A 21,382-nucleotide genomic window follows, 5' to 3' on the forward strand; every position below is an offset into this window, starting at 1 on the left:
TGCTAGTTAGCAGACTGGAAAAAATCAATCCGCATCCGTCCGCTGGATTGACAAATGCGGATTTAGCGGATTGGTGGATGGATGCGAATCGGTTTGACGGTTTTAACTTTTACAAATTTTGAACATAATACAACTTGTCAACATTTTTTTTTATAACAATCCAACTCAATATAACCAAAAGATTATCAAGTAAATTGTCAAATACCAATAACAAATACGTATAAAAAAACCACTCATTATCAAAACTATGTTATTACTCTTTTTTTTTTTTAATTCAAAAACTATTTAATTTGATTTTAAAAAAATACAAAATTATGTCTTATATTTTTCCACACAAAAATATCAAATATCAACACTTGCCATTTGATAAAAGAATTTTCAAATTGAAAATGTTAGACTTATTTATTTTGATGATTTATTTAATTATGTTTTAATTTATTTGAAAAAGAAAAATAGAATCTAAAATTTATTTTGATGATTTATTTAATTATATTTTTATTTATTTGAAAAAGAAAAATAGAATCCAAAATTTATTTTGATGATTTATTTAATTATGTTTTAATTTATTTGAAAGAGAAAAATAAAATCAAAATTTATTTTGTCTCATTATTTCTCACCTAAACCTTTATCCTAAATGTTGTTAGAATGTATTTAATATTTGATTAAATCATGAGTTCAAATAGCTTAAAACAGAGGTTCAAACTGCCCAAAAATAGAGGTTTAAACAGCCCAACGCAGCAGCAGTTCAAAAGGTTCAAGTGGAAGATATTTAAATTTATAATGATGGAATGAAAGATATTTAAATTAGTAATGATGAAGTACAACGGCTATAAATTCAAATGAATACAAATTTGTAATGATGGAGTGGAAGATATTTAAATTAGTAATGATAGAGTACAACGGCTATAAATGGCTATAAATTAAAATGAATACAACGGCTATAAACAGTTATAAGTTTCATTATATATACCAAAGCCTCTAATGTAAATAAGTTAGAACAAAAAATCAGAAAATATTTTTTGACCTACAATTACTCACATCTATTCTTTGAAAAATTCTCTGAGGAGTGTTTTTCAATTTTTGTTTACATCCTCTTTCAGAAATTATACACTGAGACGTATAGCTTTAAACCTATCTTTCATGTGTGAGGTTTACAGAAAAATCAGAGCTTCATTTTGTGTATTCATCTGGGAGAGATATTTATTGTAAGTTTTCTTTGAAAGCAAAAATACCATTTCATCTTGTAAAAGTGTTGCAAACACTGTATTTTTGAAATCTTGAGAGTGATTGTGAATCACTTAAGATTTGTAAGGGTTTGGGCTTGTGAAGTCTGTGTAAAATCTATGAAGGATTGCTCCATGTTTATGAGGTTGCTAGCACCCCCGTGAAGTTAGAAGATAGTGAAAAATCTCAAGTGAAACTTGAGGAGTGGATGTAGGCTTGGTTGAAACCGAAGCACTATAAATCTGTTTGTCTCCTCTTCCCTAATCTCTTTACTTTCCTACTACAGCTATAACTATCTAATATTCATGTGTTAATCATTTAATTTATTCTGTATGTTAGTTATACTTCATTGTTATTTTGCTTGATTATTTACTGCTAAGTTCATCATTGTGCATGTTAATAATTTGTTGTACTAGTAGTTAATTTTATTGGGATATTATTAATTTTAATTTGTGGAAACCTAATTCACCCCCTCTTAGGTTGCTTTTTGGGTAACAATTGGTATCAGAGCCTGGGGCTGTTGTTTAGATTTAACAATCTTGAGTTGTTGATTCATAGCAAACATGTATTCTACTTACTCTGCTGTAAGACAAGCTAACAATAGGCCACCTCTCTTTGATGGTAGTAATTACATTCATTGGAAAGAAAAAATGACTTTATATCTTCAACCTACCAATTATGCTTTGTGGCTCATTATCACTAAAGATCCTAAAATCCTTTCCAAGGTAGTAGACCATATTAGTGTGCCTAAACTTGAGGATGAATTTGATAAGTGTGATTATAAACTCCTTCAAGCTAATGCTAAAGCTAAGCTTATTCTTGTGTGTGGACTAGATGCAAATGAGTACAATAGAATTTCTAAATGTATTACTGCTAAAGAAATTTGGAATAAATTTGAAATCACCTATGAAGGAACTAGCCAAATAAAAGAGTCTCGAATTGACATGCTTATTCATGATTATGAACTTTTTACTATGGAATCATTTGCATCTATTTCTGAGATGTTTTATAAATTTACCAATATTATTAATGCTCTAAAATCTATTGGTAAATCTTATACTAATGGTGAGCTTGTGAGAAAATTACTTAGATCTTTGCCAAATGAATAAGAAGCTAAGGTTACAGCTATCCAAGAAGCAAAAGACCTAGCAATATTAGGCATTGAAGAACTCCCAGGCTCACTCACGGCTCATGAACTTTCAATGATGGATGACAACAAAAAGGAAGCCATTTGGAGAGAAAATGATGGAGTAGTCAACCTGTGTCTCATGGCTCTTGGAGAAGAAGAATTCACTCAAGATGAGATAATTTCTAATTATGTAGAACTTGAAAGTGCTTTCAATGAATTACATGACATATTTAGAAATGTTTGTGTTGAGAATTCTAAATTAAAGAAATTAGTTACTTCTCTTTCAAATGATATGGATGTTTTAAAAATAAAAAATACTACTTTGAAAAATGACTTTACGTCTATTGCCAATGAGAAAAACATTTTGAAAAATAATGTTGAGGATTTAAACAAAACTCTTGAAAATTTTGTAAAAGGAAAAGAAAACCTCAACAAGCTTATTGGAAATAAAAAAATGTGTTTTTGACAAAGTAGGCATTGGTTTTGATCCTCCTAAACCTTTTATGAGATTAAATGTTCTTGAGACTACTCTCTATGGACCCAATAAAGTATGGGTACCAAGAAAGAAATCAAGATATTTTGTAGGTGGAATCTCAAAAAACACCAAGGACTTCGAAAGGAAATGCACAACAAGATTGTTCAATCTAAAGAGCAAAATTAGCCCGTACAAGAAGAAAAAGAATGATTAAATGAAAATCACCAAAATGAACAATAGAGGTAATGTATGGGTGAAGATTCCAAAGAGGTAAATGAATGTATAACTCCTAATACACCTTTAAGCTTAAAGTTCTATATTCTTTAAGGTGTGATTTGTATACAATAGGTTGTGGCTCATCATTGCTTCCATGTAACCTAAATGTATTAAGTTTGCTAAGTCATGTTCTGCTAGTTTCTTTCAAACTTTCATTAAACTTAAAAATGAGAATTATATTATTTTGATGAATGCCTATTAGAATATGAATGATTCATGTATTCAATAACATTGTATATCATGTCATCCATTGCTATGAAAAAAGAGATAAGAAGTGATAAATATTTTTTGTGAGCATACTTTTCACATTTTATATATGACTTCATACTAATATGTTAATTCCTTTTTTAGTCATATCTTTGTAGAATCAATTTTGATGTCATAACATGTTTTTGAGATGTATACTATCTATATTTTCAATTGTATATTTATGATATCAAGAATATGCTCAATATGAAAATTTCACGCTTATATGCTTTACATTGGAATATTTGAATGAGTTATGAAATTCGTTGATTATGATCCATCAACAATGTCTAAATGAAAAGAAGTATCATACGTTTGTAGAGACATTGTATCTATCCTATTGAATATCTTTTGAATATAGATTATATTGGCATACATCTCATGAAATGCTTTTGATTGATAAATTGTTGAATCAATTGTTTATAGCATTCATGTTGTGTTCCATATTGAGTAAAATGTTTTATCACATTTGAGTATGTGGATTGAATTGATGAAAATGCCTCTTGATAATGTTATGTAATTAAATGAGATTGTTACATCATTTTTTAATAAAACAAAGAGCATAACACTATTTTCTTATGCATATTATGCTATGTGCTACAACTTAAAAATAACATTCCAAACTCTCTTGTTTGATCATTGAATTATTTTTCACTTTTTGAGTTTGTGATAAGAAGTGATTTATGCTGTATTTTTATTGAGTAATAACAATTGTTTTATTAATGTTATATTTACACAAATCACATTAGAAAATGGTAGCACCATCTTAGGGGGAGAAATCACTTTGCTAACATACTTGTTAAACCTTTTTGAGATGAACTCCTCATGAAAGAAAATTGAAGATTAAAAGGCTTTCATCTCTTGAACCTAACGTATGCCTCATATACTTTCTTAAGCTTTTGAGGTAAAAATTCTATCTTATATCCTTTGAGCTAATACTGTTATTACTTTGATATGAAAAAGATTGATTATGCTTCATATGATTTGCAATCTATACTCTTTGATGATACTCTTGCCTAAAAATCATGCCTATGCTTAAAATGTGTGCTATTTATTGAAATTCATGATTTTTCTTGACATATGGATTGCTATACCTTGAACATGCTTCATTTTTTGGATTTACATTAGCTCCATGGATTATATTGAGTTTAACCTATTATGAGCAATATTTGGTATTCTACATAATGCTTGAGCTATAATTGTTAAATCTTCAAGGTTGCATATTGGTATCCTTGGTAGATTGCATGTTGGTATCATTTTGGCATCCTATTTGATATTATTGAGGAGAACATTTTAGTTATAAACTTTCATTTATCATATCTCCTATTGATTTTTCCAAATGAAACAAGGGGAATAATTTAAACTTGATTATTTTTTAAAATCCCCTTAGTTTCTATTCTATTTTTGATATCAAACTTATGGGCTTGCACGTTCACATGTTACTATTTTTTTTATCCATTATTGTCAAATGGTATGAGCTTCAATTGTATGATCGTTATGTGTTATCATTTTTTTTGGTATCATAGAGCTGCCTTGATATAGCTCCATTCTTGTGCTTGATTTTGTTGAAAATGTCATCGGGAGAGAAAAAGAGACTTGATTGTTTTAGTATCTCTGATTATTTTGATATCTCTATGCTTTTGGTATCTTAATTCTTACAACATAACCTTTGAGCTGATTAGTTGTTGATAATGTAAGAGGAAGATCGTTTTCCTCAAGGAAGAGTGACTTGAACTTTAGCTCCATATTTATGCTCTTGCCTGGTAACCTTGTTTGATCTATGCACTGTTATGTCTATTATAGTCTTGAGATTGGTATGCTCTTGCTTAAATCTTCATATTTGTATGCTCTTGCTAAGAAATTGAGAATTAGATCATGCTCAAATGCTTCTCATACACTCATTAACAATTTGGTCTCTCCTTGGCTCTTGCTTGAAAATAGATTGAAATAGCATGATAAAAACAACAACAAATCAAAATACAAATATTTACATAATAAAAAAAAATACCCTTCATTTTTTTATGGCCATACGCTGATCAAAATAAATATATTTACATAAATAAATAAAAAAAAACTTTCATTTTTTTACGACCATACACCGATCTTACTTACTCGCCTCTTCCACCGCTCTCTTCTTCTTTTTATCACCTTGGGCAACGCTTGACGTTCCTGCCCCCGTGCTTTCGTCGAGAACGAGCACTCGCCGCCGACTATCAAAGGCCAAGAACAACGTTGCTCCAAATCGGGCTATGGAGGTGGTCTTACTTTTAAACTCTTTATTTTCGGCCTTCAGTGCGCCTATTTCTGCTCGCGCATCCTTGTACATACGCTGGAGCAGAGAGAGTTGGACGTTGACCTGATGGAGCTCATTCATCCTGTTCCGCAATCGGTGAGCTAATTTTGTGACTGCAGTCACCGTCTCCATACAGGACATCAGTGTGAAATGATTGGCTTCAATAAATGATTGAGCTGCCATTATTTGCTCAATCGACATCATATGAAGGTTGGAAAGAATAGGAACCGGGGCACTTGGCCCAGCAAAGCTTATGAGATTGTTCAGGTCCAGAAACAGAATGAGGGAACGGGATGAGGAAGCCATGGTTTAGAGGCAAGAGGTGTAAAAGAAATGAGTTGCGAAGCAACAGAAGAGAGTGGTAAAGAAGATCGAAGAGAGTGATGAAGAAGAGATAGAAGAGAATGAGGTGAAGAAGAAGAAACAAGTGAGTGTGATTAAGAAGAAAGCTGAAGAGAAGAGGCTGAAGAGAAGAAGACAAGGAGGGAGAGATAGTCGAGGCGAGCGGCAATCGAGGAGAATTGCTTTTGTCGGCCAATGACGCAAAAGTGAGATCGCGTGTTAAATGCGTTTATTGAAGGAAAAAGAGAGACATGGGAGAGTTATATGTGTATGTATATATATGTTTTGATTATCTATTTTTTGATGCCATTTATCACTATTATTTTCCTCCTCCTCCTCCAGATTCTGACCCATGATTTCCTTTTGATAATGTCAAAAGGGAAGAAATTATATGATGTTATGTATTTAGAAATGAATTCAGGGAGCATGACTTGAGGGGGAGCTTTTCTTACTCCCAAATCAAATCAAAACATCATTGTGTGCCATCATAAAAAAGGAGGAGATTGTTAGACTTATTTATTTTGATGATTTATTTAATTATGTTTTAATTTATTTAAAAGAGAAAAATAAAATCCAAAATTTATTTTGATGATTTATTTAATTATATTTTTATTTATTTGATAAAAAAAAAATAGAATCCAAAATTTATTTTGATGATTTATTTAATTATGTTTTAATTTATTTGAAAGAGAAAAATAGAATCAAAATTTATTTTGTCTCATTATTTCTCACCTAAACCTTTATCCTAAATGTTGTTAGAGTGTATTTAATATGTGATTAAATCAGGAGTTCAAACAACCTAAAACAAAGGTTCAAACAGCCAAAAAATAAAGGTTCAAACAGCCCAACACAGCAGCAGTTCAAAAGGTTCAAGTGAAAGATATTCAAATTTGTAATGATGGAGTGGAAGATATTCAAATTAGTAATGATGAAGTACAACAGGTATAAACGACTATAAATTCAAATGAATACAAATTTGTAATGGTGCAGTAAAAGATATTCAAATTAGTAATGATAGAGTACAACGGTTATAAATTCAAATGAATACAACGGCTATAAATGGCTATAAGTTTCATTATATATACCAAAGCCTCTAATGTAAATAAGTTAGAACAAAAAACTAGAAAAGATTTTTTGATCTATAATTACTCACATCTATTCTCTGAAAATTTCTCCGATGAGTGTTCTTCAATTTTTGTTTACATCCTCTTTCAGAAATTATACATTGAGACGTATAGCTTTAAGCCTATCTTTCCTGTGTGAGATTTACAGAAGAACCAGAGCTTCATTTTGTATATTCATCTAGGAGAGATATTTATTGTAAGCTTTCTTTGAAAGCAAAAATACCATTTCATCTTGTAAAAGTGTTGCAAGCACTGTATTTTTGAAATCTTGAGAGTGATTGTGAATCACTTAAGATTTGTAAGGATTTGGGCTTGTGAAGTTTGTGTAAAATCTATAAAGGATTGCTCCATGTTTATGAGGTTGCTAGCACCCCTGTGAAGCTAGAAGATAGTGGAAAATCTCAAGTGAAGCTTAAGGAGTTGATGTAGGCTTGGTTGAAGTCGAATCACTATAAATCTGTTTGTCTCCTCTTCCCTAATCTCTTTACTTTCCTACTACAACAATAACTATCTAATATTCATGTGTTAATCATTTAATTTACTCCGTTTGTTAGTTACACTTCATTATTATTTTGCTTGATCATTTACTGCTAAGTTCATCATTGTGCATGTTAATAATTTGTTGTACTAGTAGTTAATTTTATTGGGGTATTATTAATTTTAATTTGTGGAAACCTAATTCACCCCCCTCTTAGGTTGCTTTTTGGGTAGCAGAAAATAAATTGAAAATACAACAGAATATCTAAATTCTTTTTCAATTGAAAATATAAACAAAATATCTAAATAAATTGAAAACACAAAGTCTTAGAATTACTAGGGGTGCTCGGGGTTTGATGGTTCGGTTGCGGCTAAAGGAATCTCAAACTCGTTATCCGTCCAAAATTAGACGGATTGAAAAAATTCAATCAGCAACCGTCCACTCGTCATTACGCATTCGTCCAAAATGCGACAGATCGGTTCGGTTCAGTTCAATTAGTTTGGACGGATCAAAATATCCACTGCTCATCTCTACTAGCAGCTACTTCAACTGAAAACTTTAAGTAGAGAAAAATAATAAAGAGAGAGACAGAGAGAGAGAGAGCCTATCTGTCTATCTGTTGAAATCATCAAATTTGTCTATCTATTAAAATTCATAAAGTATATTTTTCTATTTGTTGAAATTCACCAAACTACATATCTATTGAAATATAACAGATGTTACTCATTCAATACCATATTTGTTGAATATCACTCTTTTCTCTACCTCATCACCACTACGTGCTGCTGTGGCGGGTCACCGCCACCAACCGCCGTAGACTTTGTTTTGCTAATTTTTCGACGCCTGTGAAAATTTCCAACATCGGTGGCTCTTTCCGACGACTTCCTTATCACCAAATAAGATTTTATATTGGATATAATATCTTATACTTTCTTTAAATTGGATTTTTTTATACCATTTTTCTATAATTTTTTTATCAATATTTCATTAAAGGTATAGATAGAAAAATCATATTATTATATACTTTTACATCAATTTTTTTTGTTTGTTTATTTTAGGTCTACACACTTTGCCTTAGTTTGGATAATTTTTTAATTTTTTTCTGAGTAATTTCAATAACTGTTATGAAATCAATATATTATTCCGAAGTTATAAAATTTATTTTATTTTTTCTATGCTTCAAGCTTGATTAGCGTAATTTATTTATTTTATAAAATAATATCACCAAAACTAGTAAAAAGCTACAAATAAAATAAAATAAAAAATTAATAAATAAATGCCCCTTTCGTCTCTCCACTATTGTAGACCCCCCATCGAGTTCATCTTCTTCTCAGACTGCGCCATCGAATTTCTTCCCAGAGCCGTAAATCGAATCGAAGGTGAATACCCAACTCCCCGATCGCTTTACTAATTCTGAATTTAGCACTCTCCCTTATGATTTCTCTGTGGGTCATTCACTCCATTCGATTAGACTTTTAATTCTGTTTCTGGGTTTGTTTTCTCAAATAACTATATATGTGTGTGTTTGTGCTTGATACAGTGGTATAGATTGCTCTGTGGACTTTCTATGCTGGATTTAATTCTGGGTTTTCTGTTTCTATGACAAATTGCTACTGTTTCTATGTTTTTGTTGAATTTGGTTTACATGTTGATTTTGTTTACCCATGATTAGAAGATTGTTTAGGGTGACCTAGCCATATTCAATTCCTGGAGAGAAGCTAAATTTGCGTTTTGATTGAGATGGAATGTGCTGTGATTCTGGAATTGATGGGAATATTTCTCAACAATAGGCAGATTTGCATATTATCAATGCGCGAGATTGGGTATTGTTTGATTGGTGAAAATCTTGGTTATGGATTAGGATATTTGATAGGTAGGGTTGTAAATTGAACCAACAAGGTAGTTGAGCTCAATTGGTGTTTAGTATATAAAAGGTCGTTTGAGATCAGCTCATTATATAAATAAGCCAAGCTTGAAAACATTTTAAAACTTGTCAAGTTTTTAAACCAAGCTTGAACAATTTACTATTTTGTTCAACTTGTCTCTAACATTGGGTAGCCTATTTTCTCCACATTTCCTTTTGAACTCTTTCTTTGAAATATTTTTGCAATTACATATCACCAATATTATTTGAATTTCATTCCAAACACATTATTAATGATTGTGTTAGTGTATATCCCAATTAAAAATTTGAAGTTGCAATAGAATGGTCTCTCTTTATATAATTGTGCATCATATTTGACTATTTTGTGTATACGTGTTCAAAGTCATCATTAGAAAGAAGTTGAAGATCATAAATTATCTCATGACTCTTGAGTGTTGATTTCCTTTGCTAGCTCAGCTGCAAAGTTTTTTTTGTTTATTCTATTGTTTGGAGTCCATTGCTCTCCTATTTATGATTTCTTGTCCAACTTGGCTATATTTTTTTATGTGTTCTCCATAGTCTGTTCTTCTTCTTTATATGTTTTCTTTTCATTACTGGCTCAATCATTTATATATATTTATAGGTAAAGCTCTGGTGAGCAATGCACACCGTATGCAACCCTACCACAAAATTATGTAAATTTTCATGAACTTACATAAGTGATCTCACAAAAATGCGTAAGTTGAACACAAATTCGTGTAAGTTCACTTTTATGAGTAGACTTACACGAATTTGTGTTCAACTTATGCTTTTTTGTGAGATCACTAATGTAACTTCGTGAAAACTTAGGTAATTTTGTGGTAGGGTTGCATACGGTGTGCATTGCACACTGGAGAATTTTCCATATTTTACTCTCATTCTTGTAATTTTTAGTCCGTTTTCCCTGAAGTGATGTTTCTTCTTGGGAATGTGATCAAGCAAATCTTTTCCTTGAACACATCCATTATCCATGTAATAATGGTCATTTTAGTTGGCTTACCGTTAAGCTATTATTGCTTCCTGATGTGTGATTTTAATCTCTTCCAGTTTTCATTCCTTGTTAATTAAGAAGGTCTTTGTATTGTGATTTTAAGGTAGAAGGTTGAGTAATCATGGGTAAGGACGCGAAGCCAAAGGATTCAGGAGGGAAAGGGAAGGGTAAACAAGCAGCCAGTGGAAGTGATGATGGTGCTGCGAAAGGTAAAGGAAAAGGTGGGAAGGCGGCAGATGGGCTTGGCACCTGCACATATGTCAAAGGTTGGTTCTTCCCCTTATTATGTTTCTCAAGAGCTTTTAATGTTATTTTTAACCGCGATTTATCCGGTAGGTTTAGTCTCCTGATTTGTATAGTTCTTTTATTTTTTACTTTTTAAATCATTTAGCAAGGCATATCTTATGCGAAAAGCAAGGAAAGATTAATGAAGCATACAAGAAGCTGCAAGATGGCTGGCTTAGTAATGGAGACAAAGTTCCACCAGCTGAGTTTGCTAAGGTAAATCCTTACTAATTAACCTAACCTACTATGTTCTGATTTTTTTTTAAAATTTTTTATTTATTTATTTATTTTTTTTAGCACATTTAGTTTGAAACTTTTGCACTTGAAGAAAGTTTGGGTATGTAGCAATTGTTTGTTTGAAACTGAGGGAATAACCCTATTGATTCTTTTATGTTTTTTGGAATAATTTATGATTGTGCAAACGTCTGAAATGCCTCCCTTGATAAACCCAATCCAATTGTCCATTGATTTGTTTTTTATTTAGGCTTTTCATAATTTTGACCTAACCTAGTCAATTTGGAAACAAATTACCCCTAATTTTGTACATGCACACAAGAAAATGGTTGCCTCTGTCTGCCCTAACTTCTGCTAAAGAAAATTTTTGGCCCAGATATTATTTCAAGAACATCGAACTGAGCCATTAAGCTGACATGCATCTATACTACTTTTCTCTGTTTTTTCCCCCCTCAGCTAGCAGCGGAATATTCAGAATGTCCATCAGGGAAGAAGGGTGGAGACCTGGGATGGTTTCCACGTGGTAAGATGGCTGGTCCATTCCAGGATGTTGCTTTCAACACACCTGTTGGAGTTACTAGTGCACCATTTAAATCAACGTAAGTTTTTTTTTAATTTTTAGAGTCTTGATGCTTGCTCCGCAAACCTGCTAACCACGTGTTTTAGCTCAATCTTATATTCATATTGCTCAGACTTAGCTAACTGCATTCTGCTTTTGATGGTTACAGACATGGATACCACATTATCTTATCCGAAGGGAGGAAGAACTGATACAATGTGGCATTCAAATAAGGCTGTGTCGACTTAGCAACCGTGAAAATCGAAGTAATATTTATGTCTTTTTTGTCTGAGACTTGGCATGATGAATCTTCTGTTGTCTTTGTTATGAATATATCGTAGAGTTCTTATGAATATATTGTGTTATAACTATTGGTTTTTGGTTTGCATTGTAGTCTACTTTCTGTTTAAAAATCACTAGCTAATCAAGGGTTGACATTTAATTCATTGATCGGTGTGTTTGGTTCATGGATTTGGAGAGGAATTTGAAAAAAAAAAGGAAAAAGGTGTGTGAAATTAGGTGAGATGTAGGTATATATTATTTATATTTCACTTATCTTTTTTCTTTCCATTTCCAAATCTCTCTCCAAATTCTTAAACCAAACACAACCGAAATTTCTATAAACATTGATGAGAAGGGGAACATGTCAACATGGTAGTGTTAGCCATAGCTAATGATACCCATAACGAGATAGTGAGTTCTGATAAAAACATAAAACATTATGGCTACGTTTGGTTCATAGTAATAAAGGTAAGAGTGTCATAGTAATAAAGGTAAGAGTTGAATGACCATTCCAATGTTTGGTTTGCTAAACAAATACGCAATAGGCATTCCAAATGGAATGATCATTTTGCCATTCCATTCCTTTCATTTTTCCCATTGGACAAAAATTGCCTCTACAATACATAGAAAAGAACCCATATCATTTCATCGGATTCTCAGACACCAGTCACAGAGCTTCGATGCTAGATTGCGGTATGTCTCCTCCTGTCTCTCTTCCCTTCTCCTCTGTTTGTCTCCTCCATCTCTCTTGTTGCTAGTAATCGATCTTTGGTATTCTAGTTTGTAGGGAAGTTAAATCTAAGGTTGCGATTTTTGATCTACTGTTTTGATGCAAAAAGTTTACAGCTAGGTTTTTGGTTTTAACCCAATAGCTACTGCTTAGGCCTCGTTTGGGAAGTGGTTATTTTAGAGGCTTTTTGGCTTTTTGGCTTTTTTAGTAGGCTATTTTAGTTTTTGTGTTTGGGAAGATGAGATGGATTTTTATTTGAGTTGTTGTATTGAAAAGTGTGTTGAAATGATGTTTGAATTTAAAATGACTAATTTGTCCCTAATATTATAATTTTTTAAATTGATGTAAAGGGGCAAAATTGGAATTTCCCAAGTGTTGTAACAATTTGACACTTTGACAGTGTAGGCTGTGCCTACACTGCCGGCAGCTGCAGCTTATTTTTTTTTTGAAAAAACTTTGAACAGTGGAACTTTTTGGCTTATTTATAATTTGAGACTATAATAGCCTCAACCTTTTCTTCCCAAACAGTGCCTTAGAACCCCCCCACCAAAATAAAAAAAGACACCCTAAAGCAATAGGGGTTTGTCCACAGAGAGGGAGCAGAGCCTCTCTTTAGGTGATTTTTGGGTGCTCTGGCGACACTTTGATGATCCACTTTATATTTCTAAGTGTAGATCTACATTCATAGAATATAGATCTACAGTTTTAGAGTGTAGATCTAGACTTTTTATGTCTGAAATAGGGGTTTGAAAGCTTTCTCTTTCGATTTTGACAAAGATTTTTGAATTTTCGACACCCATAATGGTTTCCTCATCTCTCAAGCCTTCTCCCATATCATTGTGGGCGTACTTCCTTCTCAACTCTAGTTTCTGACGGTATTTGATTCGCCGGCGGCGGCGGAGGAGTTGAGCAATAGCGACGGGAATGACGTCAACGGGGACGGCGAGCTTTCAAACAGATCTTGCTTTTCAGACCATATTTTCGAGAAGATCGGTGATTTTTCCTGAATCGTTGCTGTTTTTTTAGCGAATTTGTTTTTTGTTGTTGATTTTTTGTTTTGTTAAGCCGACCTCATTTAATGAAACTTAAGGCTTAGTTTGGTTTGATTTGATTTTTTTTTTTTTTTTTGTCATTTGGTTGGACTGACGTTTTGAGATCTTATTTATGTAATGTTGCTATTTATTGATATAATGTTTCTCATGTTCTAAAACGTAACCAGAAATTATCTTCTTTAAAAATAAAATAAAAAATCATACCCAAAAGCTATTCATGAAAACATATTTTACCACCATGAGAATTGATTTCAAAACAAAATGGTCATACACAAACAACCCACACAAACAACCCAACATGGGCCATAAATGATCATCCTTGTTTTGTGATTGATAAGTGTGCGCGCGCGCTTTTTTTCATTAAAAAAAATGTTAAGTTATATTAATTTTATGGGCAAATTACATATACACCCATCGAAGTTTGGCTAAATTACAGATACCCCCCTGAGGTTTCGTAAATTACATCCCGCCCCCTGAGGTTTGTATTTTCATAACAATTTGCCCCCTGAGGTTTATATTTCATAACAAATTACCCCCTAATTTCTTATGCAAATATAGCATTCAGGGGGGAATTCGTAATTTCTCAAACCTCAGGGGGGCATCTGTAATTTAGCCAAACCTCGAGGGGTGTATATGTAATTTGCCCTAATTTTATTGAATTTATATTTAAAAAAAATTAAATGATATGAAATGTTTTTTAAGGACAATATAATAAATTTTAAAAAATCAATAGTCAAACATTTATCGAACTAAAATTTGACAAAATATTTCTATCATGCGAAATTTGACATAATAAATAATATTATGTTAAATTTAATATGATAAATAGCACACTGCTGAATTTTTCCGACCAAGCTATGTCAAGCCGGGCTCAAGAAAGAAAATAACAAGCTGCAAAACAAAACTCATTTTTCCTCACATGTTAATCTCAAACACGAGCGAGTCATAAGCCAAACTCAGAGTAACTAGTTTATCACACACCCTCACAAAATAGTTCTTAAGGGTCTTTAACCATATTGAAAAAATTTCTGATTCTACTTTACAACAAGAAGAAATATTCCCTCCCTCAATCATTGTGATCAACCAACTTGAGACCCCAACTCATATCTTCACAATGCCTCACATGAGGAACAAGTGCACCGGTGTCGACCCCAGTTTTCTTCTTACAATCATAAAAGGGAGGGGCATGGAAACAAGGTTCCATCGACATGGCTCGACGACAAGGTGGATTGGGAGCAGTTTGGTTCTCGGGCTTGTATAGGATCCATGGTTTCAACCCACCAAGACCCTGAGCCACATATCCAAAAGTGGACCACGAGCTCGTGACCAACTTATCGGTCAAGCTCAGAAGATACATTTCTGCCCACGCCTTCACATTGTGCATTTGCTTTTCAGTTTGTTGATACCCTTCATGACTCGGCTGGTAAACGCCAATAAACTCCCCGGTCACAGTCGGATGTTCCCAATACATGTCTCGTACTTTCTCGAAGTACCCGGAGTTCAAAGATGTCATTAACACTGCTTTCGTGTTCTGCTTTCCGGGTGGGCTGATGATATGCTCCTCTGGGTTGATTCCTGGTAGTAGATTCTCCTTCAAGGTACAAGCTATGATTTGATCTAAAACATGTTGAAATGGTCCAACCCCTGTATCGAAGACTCTGATTTGGATGCCTATTTTTTCATCAGCTTTAGATAAATATGCTCGGTAGTACCTGGCAACGAGTCCCCACACTTGATTTGTGGGGTGGAAGAGGTATCGACCCAAGAAGTGGAAAACCGTTGCTTTTTCTGGGAAGAGATTTCTCAATTCTTGCTCAAAAGACGGGATCAAAAAGAGAGAAGGGATGAAGTAGTTGTCGGTTTTCATAATCAACCACGGTACTTTCTTGATAAAATCTTGCTCTTGATCACAGAAGAAAAGCTTATCCTGATCATCGTAATCGTGGACCAGATGAAGATAGAGAAAGGGTAGCACATCTGTCTGAGTCGGGTTTTTCTTCAGCATATTCCCATAACTGAGATCTGATTTTTGATTGAAGCTACTGAACTGAGCAGTAATGGGGAAATCTGTTGGGAGTAACCAAGAGACCTCGGGAAATGGTTCACAAAATAGATCAGCAATATCGACTCCACGATCAACAAGTAGGACCCGGTTGGTGAGGAGAGCATAAAGAAATGCTGAAGCCAGGGTCAGTATCCTGTTCCCGAGACCACTGAATGATATCCATACTAGGTAGTTACAATCAGTGGGATCGGTTTGTTGGCCAGACTTAAGTTGCTCCACGGTTTTGTTATAAGATTCAGTAAATGGACCACAACGTTTGTGGAGATCTTCGTAGCTTCGTAACCTGGAGATAAGGTAAGAAGACGGTTTGTGGGCTAATGATTTGCCATAAAGTACCGACTGATATCTACTGAGACAAGATCTTTCGTCGAATCCAGAAGCAAGCAGGCCGTTAAGTAGTTTATCTTTAGGCACCTCGGCAGGCTGAGAAGAATCATCTTCTGAAAAACCCATAACTAGCCAAAAAAAAAAATAAGAGAGAGAGAGATTGTGTTTTCTTTTTTTATATTAAAATCTGAGAAGCTAACAAAGACAAAAATTAACCTTAAACAGGAACTATGTACTTTCTTTTTCTTTTTTAATAAATAACTTACTTTTTGTGGTAAATAAATTATTTTTCCAAATATAAAACTAAAAAATGAAAGTGCAAGCACGATATTTTGTTGGTTTAAAGCTGTGCTTGGATCATGAATTTGGCCACCCATGATCCAAACACAGCCTAAGAGTGGCCATAGAAGCGAAAGATCATACAACAAACTTGCATAATAAGGAGCGCAAATTTTAAACTAAAGCCAAGTTTGGCATATACAAAATAATCCATCTTTTTATTTTTTTATCTTTTTTCCATCACATCACCTCTCTACTTTTCTGCACATCTTTTCGTAAAAAGACAAAAAGTGCACTTATTTAGGTCATCCCAAACAACTCCTAAGTTGTAAGATCTTAGATAGGAGAGTACAGCTATCCCTAAACAAAATCACGACACGTGTATCAGTTAAGTTCAGGTACAACATCATAGAGGAGTTGAACCTGAGATGTTGGAGTTTGCAATTCATTCAAAAGTGCACCCCATTCCACTAGACTACTACCGATTATGAAGGCACTCATTTTTATCCAAAGGAGGCACAATAAGCTTTCAATTGGAAAAATCCTAGGATTGTCAATCATCGAAAGATCAAGCTATATAATGCAAAAGAGAAAAAAGTCATAGAATTGTCTACAGAGCAGCAACGGGTTTTACCATTCAGGAAAACAATCAAAGGATTTCGGGGCAATACAATCCAGTTATCCGAGGCTGTGAACATCCACATGATGAATGCTCATTTAGCCAATTATGCTCTACATTTCAAGGCAACATTCTTTCCTTGATGAATGCTGGTTGTGATATAAATTCCAATTATTTTTGCTCATCTATAGGCAGAACGAAAGATATTTTTCGAAAGCCCGCTGTGATATTCATAAAAGCATGTTGTTCATGGCATGTTTCAAAGAAGTTACAATCAAGGATTATTTATTATATAATTCAATAAATTTTTGGATTAATTGCTCAAACAAATAGAGTTCAATTTATGAATCAACTTCAAATAGAAATCAAACTTATTTCATCTACCACTATCACTTCTAAATCATGATCATTGCCAATTCAGTTCTATTACGAGCACATAAACCAATCACAAAACCGAACCCGTAATACAAATGAATAGACAAGATTTTACAGGGTTTGTTAAGGGAGTCCATTTTTGAAAAATTCTCAATCTTTCTAACATACATTATGTATCCGGTTCTGTAACCATTTGTATACTTATTGCTACCAATTACCCTATAAAAGTTGTTCTTGACCACTCCATTAACCAAGAACATGATATCTACTAGAAATAACTATTCAAGTCATACCTTTACACACCAATGAAATGACCTAGACTCCAATTCACCGTAACATAAAATTAACTACAAAATAAAACAAAAATAGAAATGCTAGAGGCAGAACAGTGTAAATTCAAAACAAAATCACAAACCCATAAAAATCTAAGTACCTTCTTCTTGTTGAGGCTTCACTTCAAGAACCCTAGCTTCAGCACCAACCCAAATGCCATCAGAAAGTGGGTCCCTCAAAATCACAGACACAGAAAACAGAACCGAAAGACCCATCAAACAAGCAACGAAAACCCCCATCAACTTCAGCGGATTCAAGCCCCATTTGGTCTCCGGAACCCGTGAAACGACGGCGTTTACCGGATCTCGAGGTGGATCAACGAAATTTCTGTTGAATCTCTTCATATCTACAGAGTCCTCATCTGGGTGTCAAACAAAACAGTTTGAAAAAGCAAAGAAAGCAATTGGGCCAGTGAGAAATGGTGGGTTTGCAGTGGATTCTTCAGAACTAGTATACGTGCCAAAATGTAGTGAGAGGTTTTTTTTGTTTTTTGGGTATAAACAATTCAGAAGTGAATGTGAGTAGATTCAGTACACTGTGATTGTTTGTTTATGTTGTGATTGAACAGTGCATTGATTGATTCATCGAGATCGTATTGTCGGTGAATAATAAACTCAATATTCGTGGATTGGAGTTTGGGTTGACCCGTTTTTGTGATTGGGTCTGGAGTGGAGCAGCCGATACATTGGTTTGCACTTCAACTACAGGCTATGTTTTAAAATTTATAATTAAGAAAAAAAAGATTAAATAAAATATAGACTTTTTTTTTTTTAATTTTTATTTTATTTTTTCTTTTCAATACATACCTAAACCCCTAACCAAAAAACATATTTGTAGTTCACTTGGTTAAATTAAATGGGTAAAATATTGTCTCCTTAAGCATGTTATTAATTTTTGGATAAAAAAAACATGTTATTAATTGGGAAAAAGTAAAGGATAAAATTGTAAAAAATGATGTTACGCACAAATTATTATACCAATTAGTGTACTAACACATGTTATAACATTATAATTTTAAAACTATGGATTTCGCTTATTATACAAAGAGTAGTGCTAGAGAGCTCGAATTGAGTACCCCCGAATCCCCCTAATTACGAAACGACGTCGTTTCGTCGTTTGATTTTTTTTTTTTTTTTTTTTTTCAATCAGAAAATCAGAATCAGACGCAGAAAGAAGGAAGAGAAGAAGAAAGAAGAAGAAAAAAGAAGAAGAGAAGGCAGGGGCGGAGGAAGAAGGCAGACGCGGACGCTCGGCCGGAATGCGACGATCGGCGGAGCTCGACGATCGGCGGAGCTCGACGATCGGATGAACTCGACGATCGGCCGCTCGGCCGGAATGCAGGGGCCATTTGTGTGTGTGTCTCCTTCTTCTCTCTTCTCTCCCTCTCTTTCCCTCTCTCCTCTCCGCTCTCCCTCTCTCTCTCTCTCCCTCTGCCTCATCCCCTGCGTTTGAGCTCGAAAAATGGTCAAAAATGGAAGAAGAAGAAAAAAAAAAAAAAAAAAACCTAATGCCCAAAACGACGTCGTTTTGGGCATTAGGGGGATTCGGGGGGACAATGTTTCGAGCTCCCAAACATTATCCTTATAATTATAAATATTTAAAACTAATAAAATTATATCATATAATCTGTTAGTACACTAATTGATATACCAATTGATACTATATTTCATTCAATTGTAAAACAAAAGACAAATTTTATGGTTTTGAAATCTTTTCCTTACTCAAAGTATGTTGAAATTTTTAAAAAATTAATGCAAATAATCTTCATGAAGCATTACTCTTTCTCGAAGAATAATTTATCTTTAATTTTATAAATTTATCCTTTACTTCGTCACTCTCTCTTTTCCTCTTTCCATTTACAATTCCACAGTCAATCACCTATTAAAACCACCCATCCACCCCAATTGCTATTCATCATTTCCAATTCTTACAATTAGAACGGTGCAAAATACCGTTCATTCGTTAAAATCACATTGATACATATTAATTTGTACCGTTTTATCTATTAATTATAATTTAAATTTTAAAATTTATAAATCACTTTCAAAATTACTCCGCTCTACTATAATTAATACACATATATTTTTTAATCTATAATAAAATATCAAAATAAAAATGAGTACGAAAGAAATTTAATATGTAAAATTTATTATAAATTAGTAGTTATATATATAAAAAAATTAATTTGTGTTATATATATATAAAAAATTAATTTGTGTTAATTAATGTTATATATTATGTAAATATTTGATAATTAATTATAATATTTTTCAATTCTTGAATCCACCCAAAACTACTCAAATCACAATTTACTAGTCTACCAATCCACTAATTCACCGTTCAATTTATAATTTTATTCTCAAATTTTTTATCACACCGCCAACCCCCTATTTTCAACATATATTCCCTCCACACCTTCCACATTTTTTCCAACCACTGTCGTCCCACTTACTATCTTCTTTATTTCCAACCCACTTTACTCTCTTTTTTTTCTCACTTTTATATAGGGGTGCAACTTAAGCGGTGTAACCCGAACAATTCAAATTCAGTTTGAATTTTTTTAGAGCTTGAATAAAATATTTTCAAATTTAATATGGGCTTGAACAAAAAATTAGAAATCCGAATTAAATTTAGACAGGTTTGAGCATAGATATCAAGCAATCTGAGCAACCCGAATCCCAAATTATACATATATAAATATATAAAAATATTAAATATATGTATAAATTATTAGCCATTACATGATATTAAAGTAATTTAGATTATTAAATCATATTGAATATATATTATATATACAAATAACATAAAATGTTAACTTTTTTTTTTCTTTCTTATTTTCACCCATAAATTGTAAAGACTATTATAGCGACATTTCTCTTACATTATATAAATTATTTATTTTGATGGTATTAATAATTTTTTATATATAAAAAAATATAAATAGAGGCAAATTTTAATAATTTAATAATATAACTACCAAAAAAAAAAAAATACAATTTGGACAATTCGGACAACTCGGGTTTAACTTGAGTCGGGCTTGAGCATGCAATCTCGAGTTACAATTCGGGCTTAGGCGGGCCTAAGTAGATCTCAGCACAACTTGAGTTGAGCTTGGACAACCTCCTAACCCGACCGAACCCGTCTGAATTGCACCCCTACTTTTACACCCACTCCACCCCAAAAAAACCTAGATATTGAAGACATCCAATCCCCCTCTTAATCCAATTCCCTTAACGCCAAGTTTGTTTGGATAAAAAATATATTTTTATATATTTTTGATATTTAATATAATAAAAAATAAAAATTAATAGAAAAATATTTTTTATGTTCAATGAAAAATAAGTTTATTTGGACAGGATATTTTTTACTTTCAAAAAAGTAGAAAATATTTGTTGAACTAAAATTTACTATTATCACCACACCACCACCATTACCGTCATCTCTACCACTACACCACCATCACTATGGCCACCGTCTCTATCATTATTGTTGTCGCTCTCACCACCATGCCACCACTACCACCAAACATAAAAAATAATTTTTTAAATTTTTTTTTTTATAAAAAATATTTTCTATCCAAACAAATCAATCATGAAAAACATACTTCGTGTACGAGTAATAATTATGAATATTTCTTAAATTAGGTAAAAAACATTGTTGTTAATCATTATTTTCTTAAAAGATGTGTTTAGCAGCTACACTTAATAATTATTATTTTTTTAAAACTTGAGATGTAAACGTCGTTAATTTGAAATACTTCA

At 32.9% G+C, this 21,382-nt stretch overlaps 2 protein-coding genes across 3 annotated transcripts; one reads left to right on the forward strand and one right to left on the reverse strand.

Annotated features, from left to right (window-relative positions):
- Positions 1-8,747: 8,747 nt before the first annotated feature.
- LOC114274763 (uncharacterized) lies at positions 8,748-11,930 on the forward strand. Of its 2 annotated transcripts, none has more exons than XM_082866614.1 (5): positions 8,748-8,966; positions 10,585-10,747; positions 10,873-10,982; positions 11,457-11,599; positions 11,729-11,930. In XM_082866614.1, the coding sequence occupies exons 2-5, from the start codon at positions 10,603-10,605 to the stop codon at positions 11,769-11,771; spliced, it is 441 nt and encodes a 146-aa protein (XP_082722740.1). In that variant the 5' UTR covers positions 8,748-8,966; positions 10,585-10,602; the 3' UTR covers positions 11,772-11,930. The 2 variants fall into 2 exon arrangements, with proteins under 2 accessions (XP_082722740.1, XP_082722741.1); XM_082866615.1 differs by having other exon boundaries at positions 8,829-8,966; positions 10,589-10,747.
- Positions 11,931-14,515: 2,585 nt separating this feature from the next.
- LOC114315118 (galactoside 2-alpha-L-fucosyltransferase) lies at positions 14,516-18,318 on the reverse strand. The gene is made up of 2 exons (XM_028261688.2): positions 17,722-18,318; positions 14,516-16,143 (listed from the first exon to the last, which is right to left on the reverse strand). The coding sequence occupies exons 1-2, from the start codon at positions 17,963-17,965 to the stop codon at positions 14,690-14,692; spliced, it is 1,698 nt and encodes a 565-aa protein (XP_028117489.2). The 5' UTR covers positions 17,966-18,318; the 3' UTR covers positions 14,516-14,689.
- Between the last annotated feature and the right edge of the window lie 3,064 nt (positions 18,319-21,382).

Source organism: Camellia sinensis, chromosome 4 (genome assembly GCF_055761805.1).
Source record: "Camellia sinensis isolate YWXY chromosome 4, ASM5576180v1, whole genome shotgun sequence".
Taxonomy (NCBI): Eukaryota; Viridiplantae; Streptophyta; class Magnoliopsida; order Ericales; family Theaceae; genus Camellia; species Camellia sinensis.

What these genes read in the sequence shown, in the direction of transcription:
- LOC114274763 (XM_082866614.1), top strand. Translation starts at nt 10,603, where the DNA reads ATGGGTAAGGACGCGAAGCCAAAGGATTCAGGAGGGAAAGGGAAGGGT. An exon ending in CACCTGCACATATGTCAAAG is followed by an intron (nt 10,748 to 10,872) that starts GTTGGTTCTTCC and finishes TAAATCATTTAG; the next exon opens with CAAGGCATATCTTATGCGAA. An exon ending in AGTGCACCATTTAAATCAAC is followed by an intron (nt 11,600 to 11,728) that starts GTAAGTTTTTTT and finishes TGATGGTTACAG; the next exon opens with ACATGGATACCACATTATCT.
- LOC114315118 (XM_028261688.2), bottom strand. Translation starts at nt 17,965, where the DNA reads ATGAAGAGATTCAACAGAAATTTCGTTGATCCACCTCGAGATCCGGTA. An exon ending in GAAGCCTCAACAAGAAGAAG is followed by an intron (nt 16,144 to 17,721) that starts GTACTTAGATTT and finishes TTTTTTGGCTAG; the next exon opens with TTATGGGTTTTTCAGAAGAT.